Here is a 13,004-nt window from a genome sequence, read left to right as displayed (position 1 = left end):
ATCTTTACTCGTTGTTAAACTAATTTGCCCGATACTGACGGGAATCACCTCTAGAGCTTTTTAAATATTGGTGTTACATTAGCTATCTTCGAGTCACTGGGTACAGAAGCCGATTTAAAGGACAGGTTACAACCCATAGTTAATAGTTCCTCAATTTCATATTGAGTTCTTTCAGAACTTTTGGGTGAATGCCATCTGGTCCCGGTGACTTGTTACTGTTAAGTTCATCAATTATTTCCAAAGCCTTCTCTAGTGAAACTTCAGTCTGTGACAATTCCTCAGATTTGTCACTTACAAAAGATGGCTCAGGTTTGGGAATCTCCCTAACTTCCTCAGCCATGAAGACTAAAGCAAAGAATTCATTTAGTTTCTCAGCAATGACGTTATCATCTTTAAGTGCTCCTTTTGTATCTCGATCGTCAAGGGGCCCCACTGGCTGTTTAGCAGGATTCCTGCTTCTGATATACTTAAAAAACATTTTGTTATTACCTTTGGAGTTTTTGGCTAGCTGTTCTTCAAATTCCATTTTGGCTTTTCTTATTACATTTTTACATTTAATTTGGCAGTGTTTATGCTCCTTTCTGTTTACCTCACTAGGATTCAACTTCCACTTTTTAAAGGAAGTCTTTTTATCTCTCACTGCTTCTTTTACATGGTTGTTAAGCCACGGTGGCTCTTTTTTAGTTTTTACTGTGTTTTTTAATTTGGGGTATACATTTAAATTGGGCCTCTATTATGGTGTATTCGAAAAGTGTCCATGCAGCTTACTCTAGTCACTGTACTTTTTAATTTCTGTTTAACTAACCCCCTCATTTTTGCATAGTTCCTCTTTCTGAAATTAAATGCCTCAGTGTTGGACTGTTGAGGTGTTCTTCTCACCACAGGAATGTTAAATGTTATTATATTATGGTCACTATTTCCAAGCGGTCCTGTTATAGGTACCTCTTGGACCAGATTCCATGCTCCACTCAGGACTAAATCAAGAGTTGCCTCTTTCCTTGTGGGTTCCTGTACCAGCTGCTCCAAGAAGCAGTCATTTAAAGTATCGAGAAATTTTGTTTCTGCATTTCATCCTAACATGTACCCAGTCAATATGGGGATAATTGAAATCCCCCACTATTATTGAGTTCTTTATTTTTATTTATTTATCTTTATTTTTTGAGTTCTTTATCTATTGAAAGTCTGTCAGACCAAAATAAGTTACTTGTGAAAGATTCTAAATATCAGTTTTTTCAGGTCAGGCCATGCCTGCTACTGTAATGAGAGTAGATAGTACTACCTATGGCTCATCAAACCCACTTCTTTGTTGGTAGCTAAGGAAAACATAAGGCTAAGGGAGCAACCCATGACAGAAAAGCCCCACTACTTTGTGGGTGAATTCAGGAGAATGTAAGGATATGATAGTAAACTCAGACAGAAAATCTGGAGTTGAGCCCCAAAGGCAGTCAGGTACTAACATCTTAATGTCTTTCTGGCAATTCCTGCAGTGGATTGGGTACAAGATGTATTGGTTCTTCCTCTCCTCTGGATTTTACCAGTGACACCAATGTCCTGATGCATGGGCAACTCTGGGCCTCCATATCATCTGCCCAGGCTTGTGCCCTGGAGAGGTACTCCAGCTTTGCCTCAAGCATCAACACTATAAAAAGCAAGGTAGCAAAATGACATCCATCTGCACAACATGCAGGAAGGAGTGTAAAAATATTGTTCAGGCATGCAAGAGTGAAATCAGGAAGGCCAAATCACAATTGGAGTTGCAGCTAGCAAGGGATGTTAAGAGTAACAAGAAAGGTTTTTACAGGTATGTTAGCAACAAGAAGGTGGTCAAGGAAAGTGTGGGCCCCTTACTGAGTGGGGGAGGCAACCCAGTGACAGAGGATGTGGAAAAAGCTAATGTAATCAATGCTTTTTTTGTCTCTGCCTTCATGAACAAGGTCAGCTCCCAGACTACTGCACTGGACAGCACAGTGTGGGGAAGAAGTGACCAGCCCTCTGTGGAGAAAGAAGTGGTTCAGGACTATTTAGAAAAGCTGGATGAGCACAAATCCATGGGGCTGGATGCACTGCATCCGAGGGTAAGAACATAGGAATGGCTGTACTGAGAGTCAAAGGGTGATAAAGGAGTTTGCAGAACCATTGGCCATTGTCTTTGAAAACTCATGGGGCTCAGGGGAGATCCCGGATGACTGGAAAAAGGCTAAAGTAGTGCCCATCTTTAAAAAAAGGAAGGAGGAGGATCCAGGGAACTACAGGCCAGTCAGCCTCATCTCAGTGCCTGGAAAAATCATGGAGCAGGTTCTCAAGGAATCAATTTTGAAGCATTTCAAAGAGAAGAAAGTGATCAGGAACAGTCAGCATGGATTCACCAAGGGCAAGTCATGCCTGATTAACCTAATTGCCTTCTATGATGAAAAAACTGGCTCTGTGGATGCGGGGAAGCAGTGGACATGTTATTCCTTGACTTTAGCAAAGCTTTTTGGTACGGTCTCCCACAGTATTCTTGCCAGCAAATTAAAGAAGTATGGGCTGGATGAATGGACTATAAGGTGAATAGAAAATTGGCTAGATCATCGGGCTCAGCAGGTAGTTATCAATGATTCCATGTCTAGTTAGCAGCCGGTATCAAGCGGAGTGCTCCAAGGGTCGGTCCTGGGGCCGGTTTTGTTCAATATCTGCATTACTGATCTGGAGAATGGCATGGATTGCCCCCTCAGTAAGTTTGCAGATGACGCTAAACTGGGAGTGGTAGATACACTGAAGGGTAGGAAAAGGATACAGAGGGACATAGAAAAATTAGAGGGTTGGGCGAAAAGAAATCTGATGAGGTTCAACAAGGACAAGTGCAGAGTCCTGCACTTCGGACGGAAGAATCCCATGCACTGCTACAGACTAGGGACTGAGTGGCTAGGCAAGCATTTGTGACAGAAAAAGGACGTAGGATATAGTGGACAGAGAAACCGGATATGAGTCAAACCAGTGGCTATGTGCCAAGAAGCTGATGTAATTTGGGCTGTATAAGTAGGAGCATTGCCAGCAGATCGAGGACTTGTGATCTTTCCCCTCTCATCAACATTGGTGAGGCTTCACTCGGAGTACTGTGTCCAAGTTTTGGGCCCCACGCTACAAAAGGGATGTGGAAAAATTGGAAAGAGTTCCGCCGGGGGGCAACAAAAATGATTAGGGCGGCTGGAGCACCATGCTTTTGAGGAAGAAGCTGAGAGAACTGGGATATTTATAGTCTGCAGAAGAGAAGGAGGAGGGGGGATTGGATAGCTGGCTTTCAAATACCAAGAAATGGGGGTTCTGAAGAGGAGGATCTTAGACTTGTGCTCAGTGGTGGCCAGATGACAGAGAAAGGAGTAGTGGTCCTCAAGTTCAGTGGGGAGGTTTTAGGTTGGATAATTAGAAAAAACTTTTTCACTAGGAGGGTGGTGAAGCACTGGAACGGGTTACCTAGGGAGGTGGTGGAATCTCCTTCCTTAGAGGTTTTTAAGGTCAGGCTTGACAAAGCCCTGGCTGGGTTCATTTATTTGGGAATTGGCCCTGCTTTGAGCAGGGGGTTGGACTAGATGACCTCCTGAGGTCCCTTCCAACCCTGTTATTCTATGATTCTATAAAAGTAAACAAAAGTAAATGATGGAGTATTAAAAGCAATATGAGTAATAAGTATATATTTTGAATAAATAATTAAAAAAGGAGTGAAATCCACATTTGCAGTAGATTACAGGAAAGGGGGAACCCAATTCAGGCAATGAGAACGGCAGATAAGCCAAAGTAGGGAACTGCTCTGAGGTTGTCTGCTTCTGCATGTTACATGTTCACAAACTGACATAGAATTCTTTTAAACACCAGAATATATGTGATTAAAAACTCCATGATCTTTGAGTGAGTTTAAAATATTTCACGGACTCCAGTCTCCTTCAGCAGCTTAGTACATCATTTCTGCCTAGCCTTGTCTAAGGATTGGGGTACATACACAGCACCTTTGACACATCTTCCCCCTTTTTTAACCCCAGCTGCTTCACCCTGTGCCTGATTTTACCTGTGTCTACCCCTCTCCCTCCCCTGCCCACAATGTCTGTGCTCACTCCTCCCCTCCAGCACCCCACCCCCATTCTTTAAATCCCTTTCTTTGCAGGAAGCAGAGTCTGGTAGTTAATGGCAGAGGCTTCAGCAGCTGTTACTGCTCCTCAGCCGATTGTGGGTTGAGCTTCCTGGATCAGATGCTGCTGGTGGCTGCCTCCAGGCTACATTGTGACCCCGGGATTAATCTGCTGCTGCTGTTTCTCCCCAGCGGGCTGTGTGCGGGGAGAGCCCTACCCTAGCGCCCCTCTGTGCCCAGCCGGGGGGGACTTTCTCCGGGGGCTGGAGGCAGCCCCGGGCTCTGCCGACACCAGCCCCTGAGCCGGAGCCTGCAGGTGAGGGGAAAGACCCCGGGGGAAAGGGCTGGGGCCGGGCAGGAAAGTGACTCTGCACCAACGGCCCCTCCTCGCCCCAGCTTTGCTCCCGGGGGGTGGAGGTCTGCGAGTACCAGAGCTGCTGCCCACCCTGACCCCCCTGGCTCTGATTCCCTGCGCGCCTGCAGGAGCCGAGCCAGCTCCGGGAGAGCGAACGCCCCAGGAACGGAGAAGTAAGAGCTGCATCAAAATTTCAAACTGACACTCCTTCACCCCAAATAAACCAGTGTATCTGGAGGGTGGGAGGGGCAGCGAGAAGGGGCAGCATCTGGGTGGGGAGCTGTGTGGGGTTCAGGGAAAAGTGGGCAGTAATATTGTTATTAACAATAACCTTAGAAAAAAGGTTAATAGCCAGAGCTCCATGTTGTGGGAATGTGCTAATGTAAAGCTGTATGCAGTGTGTTTGTAGCCGTGTTGGTCCCAGGATATTAAAGAGACAAGGTGGGTGACCTAATATCTTTTAGTGGATGAACAGAAGTTGATCCAATAAAAGATATTACCTGGCCCACCTTGTCTGTATCGTATAAATCTCATTGGTTAGAATCATTGTAGGCACATTTCCTTAAATACTGTGATACAGAATTGGCATGAGGAATTTCTGAGACCAATGCAAAAGAGTAACAGAATATTCATTTCTGAAGAACTTTTTTTTTTTTTAATTTAAAAGAACAAAAAGGTAAATGTCAGCATGAAGGATGTCACTAAAATGTATCAGAACAAAAATATTTAGCGGAGAGGAAATGGCTGTGAAAGTGGCTGCCACTTATGAGATACAAAAAAAATCAGCCCATCAAGGATGATCCTGAGTCCTTAAACCTGAATAGCTGACAATGTGTATTAAGCACCCCTACAATTTCCCAGGAAAGCTACTTCAGAAAAGGATGATCCTGGGAAAACCTGGCTTGAGGCAACCCTGCTATGAAAATAGAACATTCAATTAGAAATTTAAATTTTTTAGGAGATAAATGATCATTGATGTGGCTAATGAAGTATGAAAGCATGTGTCACAATGTTAGCAGGATGGAAGAATTAGTTACAGAAATTTGGTTATTTTTTTAACTAAAAATAGGTGAGAACTATATAATTGGAAGTGCAAAATGGTATTAATTGTTAAAGCAATGTATAAATATTTTAGACATATGCATTGTTTGGGAGAGGTCACAGCCAGTCGATGGTTGCAGTCTCCACTTGCAAACAAATTCCTGCGGGGCAGGGGTGGGAGTAAACATGTCCTTAATTTTATGGAGTGTGAGTGTTTTCATTGGTATCAGTGTGTCTAGGAGGTAGTCAAATACATACACTCATTGTTACCATCTTCCATGATTTTATCTTGATTGCAGCAATATTTGTTCTTTTTATTCTGAAAGCGTAAGAGACTGCTTTTGAATCACAATAATAATAATAATTAATAATAATAGATTCTAACCTTCATGGTTGTGGAGGGAAAAGAGCTTGAAAATATAAAGCTAGTGCCCTATAAAGGCTCAGCATCAAAAAGATAAATAAAAGAATCCCAAATGTATTTTTTAAAAAATCATAATTCTTCGGCGTTAAATTTGAATTCTTCAGGTTGTCCATTTATATGTGTATATTTAGCAAAAATTGCCTTTGAGAGGGATTTCATAGAATCATAGAATATTAGGGTTGGAAGAGACCTCAGGAAGTCATATAGTACAATCCCCTGCTTAAAGCAGGACCAACACCACTTAAATCATCCCAGCCAAGGCTTTGTCAAGCCGGGCCTTAAAAACTCTAAGGATGGAGACTCCATCACCTCCCTAGGTAACTCATTCCAGTGCTTCACTACCCTCCTAGTGAAACAGTGTTTCCTAATATCCAACTTAGACCTCCCCCACTGCAACTTGAGACCATTGCTTCTTGTTCTGTCATCTGCCACCACTGAGAACAGCCTAGCTAGCTCCAATCCTGTTTGGAAACCCCCTTCAATGTAATTTGAAAGATCTGGCTATCAAATTCCCACCTCATTCTTTTCTTCTGCAAACTAAAATAGCCTAGTTCTCTCAGCCTAATCCTCCTAATGTCATGTGGCCCCAGTCACATAAGTCATTTTTGGTTGCCCTACGCTGGACTCTCTCCAATTTGCCCCACGGTCCCTCTGTAGTGGGGGGAGGGGAAGCTGAATGCAGTACTCCAAGAGTGGCCTCACGAGTGCTGGAATAGAGGGAAATAATCAACTTCCCTCAATCTGCTGGCAATGCTCCTGACTAATACAAGCCACAGCAGGGCCAACCCAGAGGACTCAGGGGCTTGAGCAAAGGGCGGGAGCTGCCCGCGCTTGGTATTACACTGGCGGTGGTCCGGAAAGCGCTGGGGGAACTGAGCTGCGTTAAACAGCAATTCCTGCAGGAAAGGACTGGGAATTACAGTGGACGAGAGCTGGATAGAAGTCAGCAGTGTGCCGTTGTTGCCAAGGCCAACAGCATACTGGGCTGCCGGGCAACGCGGGGTGGGGGGGGGGCAAGTGGGGCATTTTGCCCCAAGCCCGGGCCCCACAGTGGCCCTGTGAGCCCTGGTCCGGGTCTTTGGTGGCATTTCGGCAGCAGGGGGGCCCTTCAGCGCTGCCAAAACACTGAGTGACTGAAGGGCCCCCTGCTGCGAAATGCTGCTGACGATCCGGTACATCCGCCATGTAGCGGTACATGGGATTCTTCGTTCCTAAGTGTAGGACTCTGCACTTGTCCTTGTTGAACCTCATCAGATTTCTTTTGGCCCAGTCCTCCAGTTTGTCTAGGTCACTCTGGACCCTATCTCTGCCCTCTAGCGTTATCTGTCTCTCTCCCCAGTTTAGTGTCATCTGCAAACTTGCTGAGGGTGCAATTAATCCCATCATGCAGATCATTAATAAAGATGTTGAACAAAACTGGCCCCAGGACTGACCCCGGGGGCACTCCGCTTAATACCAACTGCCAATTAGATATTGAGCGATTGATCACTACTCGCTGAGCCTGATGATCTAACCAGCTTCTAGTCCATTTATCCAATCCATACTTTTCTTGACAGAAAATTAAAATACTGTGGGAGATGATATCAAAAGCTTTGCTAAAGTCAAGGTATATCACATCCACCACTTTCACCATATCCACAGAGCCAGTAGATTTCATACAAGACAATGGTACTCCTTTTGACCTGAGCAGATAGTCAAAGTTCCGGGACTGAGGGCTGGTCCAGTTGGGAGGAGAATTTGACAGTGAACTCTGGGACCTGTACCGCAGTCTTATTTATTTTACAGTGTCCTGTTTCCTTGAGCCCAGGAGATATCAAAAAACTAATGAACAAAAACCACAAACCAACCACTCATTTCTGCCAGTCAACTTATTCAGGCTGGTTTACATTTAACCTGAATGCAGGGAAGCTAAGTAGTTTAAAATCTATACCTTTACTCATCATACAACTTTTGAGAGCTTCCATGCTCCCTTTTTGCTTTATGTCTCAGCCCAGACTCATTTTTGGACATGTACACTTTTGACCTGGTGGTCATTTGGGGGGGGGAGGGAGCGGGGGGGAAGATGCATCAGGACTAAATGTATAAATAGCACTTTGTGGGTTTCTTTTTTTATTTACATTTAAAGCTGTTGTTAAATTCATTTCAATAGGCCAGCAGTATAAAGAAGCATTAAGTCATTTTTAAATAATTTATGAAATAAAGCAGATTATCTCAGAGAGAGAGTTAGTTATGTAGAAATGCAACTGTAGAAAAACAGAGAGGGATAATATTCAGAAATAAGGGGGGGAGAGAAAGACCAAGAGAATATAAAGTGGATTATCAGAAAATGTGTATGTGAGAGAGAGTTAGTTACATGAAAAGAGGGAAAAAAGGCAGAAGGAGAGAGGAAAATAAAGTGGACAAAAACAGAGAGTTGTAAAACAGCAGGAAAGAAAAACGCCGCTCTGTGACTAAATGGCAGGGAGAGAAAATGAAGACAATTATTACAAAGTGTGTGAGAGTGTTTAAAAAAGCAAGAAAGATAAAAGCACCTCACCCCAAGGGTGGTCACTAATCAAATGCCAGTAATTCCAGGACAGCAGCCTCAGATGCCAGGCTCAAGGCTGAGCCAATTAGAAGATATTATTTTCATGTGTCAGAGAATATTAAAATGAATGCATTTCCCTGAACCAATCATAATGGGCCATAATAGTGGGGCATGGCTATTCTCCATTGCACTATTTAAATCACTTTTGTTGAGCCAGTCAGGAATGGCATCCTGAGGACTGGATCATTTGGAAAACTCCAAGCAAGGGAATTTAAACTGGGAACCTGTAGGTTCCGATCATGGCCTATTACAAGATGCCTGCAGATGCCAAGAAGCTCAAATTGCCTCTGGGAGCACCTGCATGTGTTCAGAAGAGACAACCTGCCTACACTTATTTCCCTGAAGAGGCATCACCAATACTGAACCCCGCGTTCTATCCAGAAATCGAACCAAAGAACCAGGGAAACTCTATGGAGCCATCGCTTGTTGTAAATAAGGCAAAAGATGTAAATGTAACCCTTCTGCCCCTCTGAGTTGGCAGCAACAAGGGCCGGGTTCAGTATCCAGGGGTTCCGTTTCAATAACACCATGCATAACCGGCTCGAGCCCCCACCCAGTGACCTGGGACACTTACATACCAACCACACCCTCCTGGGCGCCTCTAGGAGGCAATACTTCCCACTCGCAAGCACGGAGTCTGAGTGTAGCAAAATCTTTTTTATAAAGGAAGGAATCAATGCGGCATCCATGGAGAAATACCACAAACAGAGTTATAAACACGAACCATAACCACCCCCATAGTACATTTGGCAATGTCCTTTCCCCTTAGGGTCTTAAGTCCAATCACTCCAAAGTCCAACAACCCAAAAGTCTTTTTTTTTTTTTTTTTTTTTTTTCTTTTTTTCCCTTAGGTCTTACAACCCAAAAGTCTGCTGGTCAATGCCACCCCAGCATTTCAAGAGCTCATCTGTAGAGGTCCCTCCCCCAGCCTGGGTGAAAAGGAGGCACCTTACTGTCCAGGCAAACTGCCCAGCCTCTCCGTGGGTTCTTCTTCCGCCTTTCTCCACAAAAACTGCTCCGCCTTACCAGCGCTCCGCTCGTCCTCCGCCTCTCATGACTGGCTCCGCTCCACCAGCTGCCTCGGTGAAGCTGCTCCAGTGTCCCTGCAAACTGCTTCGGCTCCGCTCACTCTTGTTGGGCTGCCCACCCGTTCCACACTACTCCACTTTTCTGCCAGCCGCTTTCCGCCTTCTTACAGCACCCACAAACTGCTCCACTTCCGCCACTCTTCTGTTCCATTGTGAGTGTAGGCCAGGCTCCCCCACTATACACAGATGGAACCCATGTCCCTTGTCTAGCAAGTACCACCCAACTGAGGTTGAGTCATTTCTGTCACAAAGCAGTCCCACAGCTCGGCAGTCTGGGATGGGGTAGGCGTGCCTATGCAAATATTTGAGATTCCACATTCTGGACATTCTTTCCACACTTCCTATAATTCACCACCAGATGTTAGGGTACAGCTCATCCTGACTCTGCTTACATAAAAGTACTTCAAGATAGGATGCAGGGGCATTTGTTGCTGACTATGACGCAGGCAGATTTAAGGTCTGAGGTGAGATGGCCTGTATTATTTTATGATAAATTGCTGCAAAATTATAAGAAGCTAAATATATTTATGCTTTTTGGGAGGAAGAAGAGCCTATATACATGGTGGTGGCCATGGTGTCGTTGGAGGATGGTGAGGCCAACAGTCAGGCAGTAACAGACGATTACTTGTCAAATGGCAATATCATCATGGTAAAACAACTGGAAGTTTTTACATAGCTTCTGAAAAAAAAATTGCAGTTGTACCTTTTAAAATAAGCTTTTTGTTGTTTTTGACAGATAACTAAGCTGGAATCATACAGGATTACAGCCAGGGTATGTAGTGAGTTGCCATCAGAAGCAGAGCAATCTGAGCCAGAATTGCAAGATGAGGTAAGACCCCTTATGGCATTTTACAAGAAATTGTTGCAAAATTATAAGAGTTTAAATACATGTGTATATTTGTTCATAGTAACAGGGATCATAGATGAGATGGAGAGACAGACAGTGCCCAACAGCATGGTCACTAGCAATGATGAGGGGATGATCTAGGTAGTACAAGTTAAAATTTTTGCCTTTTTAATTTGTAAATTACAGCAACAAAGAATTAAAAACCTATTATTTTCTCTGCTTTTGACAGACATCTTTAGTGGATTAGTTGAATGAAGAGAACCAGCCTTCTGGAAGAATAAATCTGATATGCACAGGCTGCTTTTGCAAAATGGAGACTTAAAAAAAAAAAAGCCTATACGAAAGTAAGGGGGCTGACCAACCGAGCTGTAAAGAAGGTGTTATGACTGATATTGTTAGGGCTGTTGTATGCAACGCCGATTACCACCACTTAAAGATCTGCTCTTTGATAACTGTGAAGCCTGTGTGATAGATGAACCCACTCACACAGCCATAATTGTATCCTTTGAGGGTGTACAGAAATGTTTCACTAGGTCGGATACGTTTCTTCTAAACTGAATATGGCATGGCTCTTAAATATAATTATGGCCACAGACTACAAACTGAAGGAGCTTAATTTGACCACTCAAACTGTAACTGAAGTTGTTAAAATGATAAGGGAGGTAGAAGCTTCAGCAGATTGTAACTGCTGGCAGGCATTGGAAATAAGGTGCCAGTGAAAACTGTCCTGACGATATATCAGAGGGTTGTTAAAAAAATCTTATAAAACTTCGTGCATGACAAAACTTCTCCCTAAGGGGTCAAAAAGAATACAACTGAATATTGATGAAGATGTACAAATTTTTTCTTTCAGAAACAAGAACACAATGGATGTTTATAGGTGCTACAAAACTAATCTTAAATAGAAAGATGTTACCAGCTGTGCATAGTTGCTTCACTTGATGTATATAACTATGTTTAAGAATCTAATGTAAAATATGATTCCTTGCTCTGTATTTTTTGTTAGTGTTTTCTTACATATACTTAAGGTCTTGGAGTCAGAAAAGACGGGCTTGGTACGTGAGGTAATGTCTATTATTGGGCCAACTTCTGTTGGTGAGAGAGACAAGCTTTTGAGCTACACAGAACTCTTCCTCAGGTCTGGGACACATACCCAGAATGTCACAGGCTTTTAAAAGAAAATGTATTTCTCTGCCAGCGAGGTTGGGAATTTTGGAGGTGTGATCCCCGCCTCCCCCCACCCCATATTTCAGGCTGCTAATACATTTGGTAAAACTCTGAGCAGAAAGCAGATTGCATCTTGGCTTGTAGACCAAGATACTCACATGCAGCACAAGCCAGCAAGAATCAAGTTTAAAAGAAATAAAATGGTTGTGTCTGATGTGGATGCATAATGGCAGGCTAATCTGATCACTGTGATTCCCAACTTGAAACTCAATGATAGTCATAAATAAATGTTAACACTGATAGATATTTTGGCTAAATAGAACGGGGTGGTAGCCTTAAATAATGATGAAGCTCTTTTCAGCCAAGGTTGGGTGCCTCAGATATTTAAGAACTCTTTTCCTCATTTATTTTTAACAAAGCTTTAAAGACTTTATTAAAACAACAAGGTGTACATGATTTTTTTACCAATAATAAAGTCAAGGTGAGGGTCATGGAGAAGTTTAAAATCAAAGACATGGAGGTATTTTAATGCCCATAGCACTTTTTCATACATCAGTGTGCCCTGCAGGCCTTCAAGCACAGTTACAACAGAAGTTATTAGAACTGATTGATATTACCCATACTAACTCATTGAGCCTGTCAGAAATGGTCTATGGGAATAGCTTTAAAATAAAGGTGCCACATTTTCTTTTTCAGAAAAGGGATCCCATAAGGTTTCTAAATTAAAAGGAGCTTTTAAAAAGGGATATCAAATGTCTACCAGTGAAATATTTGTGTTGGGTGTTTCATCATAAGGGCAGCAAACTGTGTACATATTAAAAGATTACGGAGAAAAGGAAGTTGCAGGCTCTTTTTGCCCTGAAGAATTACAAAAAGTAAAAATTAGCCAGGCCTGTGTTTACAAAATAGAAAAGATTCTATCAAAGAAAAGGCACGGGAGAAACAAGTATTTTCTGGTGAAATGGAATGGTGAAATGGAACGGTGACCTGGAAAATTTAACAATTGGGTCAAAATGTCTCAAGTTCAAGACCTGTGATAAGGAGGAGACTGACTGAAGGTGGGTTTTATGTCATCTTACCTAGAAATGCATCTGTGGCGACCTTTCCTCAAAATACTGTTTCTAGCTTTATACTTTAAATATGATATAATAGGCGATTTAATAAGCACTAGGTTTAAAACAAACAAAAGAAAGTACTTCATACAGTGCAGAGTCATCTGTGGAACTCATTGCCAGAGGATTTTGTGAAGGCATAAGAACATAAGAACAGCTGTACCGGGTCAGACCAAAGGTCCATCTAGCCCAGTATCTGTCTACCGACAGTGGCCAATGCCAGGTGCTCCAGAGGGAGTGAAGCTAACAGGCAATGATCAAGTGATCTCTCTCCTGCCATC

General features: G+C 43.1%; 1 protein-coding gene across 1 annotated transcript in view; it reads left to right on the top strand.

Moving 5' to 3' along the window:
• The window catches only part of LOC116837177 (uncharacterized), a 52,667-nt gene that overhangs the window by 13,609 nt on the left and 26,054 nt on the right, over positions 1–13,004 (top strand). The window contains exons 2-3 of the mRNA XM_032801393.2: positions 1,935–2,075; positions 10,334–10,426. Coding sequence (XP_032657284.1) covers positions 10,422–10,426 — 5 coding nt within the window. The 5' untranslated portion in view covers positions 1,935–2,075; positions 10,334–10,421. The remainder of the gene's footprint in view (positions 1–1,934; positions 2,076–10,333; positions 10,427–13,004) is intronic.

The sequence above is a fragment of the Chelonoidis abingdonii genome, chromosome 13 (assembly GCF_003597395.2).
Source record: "Chelonoidis abingdonii isolate Lonesome George chromosome 13, CheloAbing_2.0, whole genome shotgun sequence".
NCBI classification, from domain to species: Eukaryota; Metazoa; Chordata; order Testudines; family Testudinidae; genus Chelonoidis; species Chelonoidis abingdonii.
This window is presented reverse-complemented; position numbering and strand designations above follow the sequence as displayed.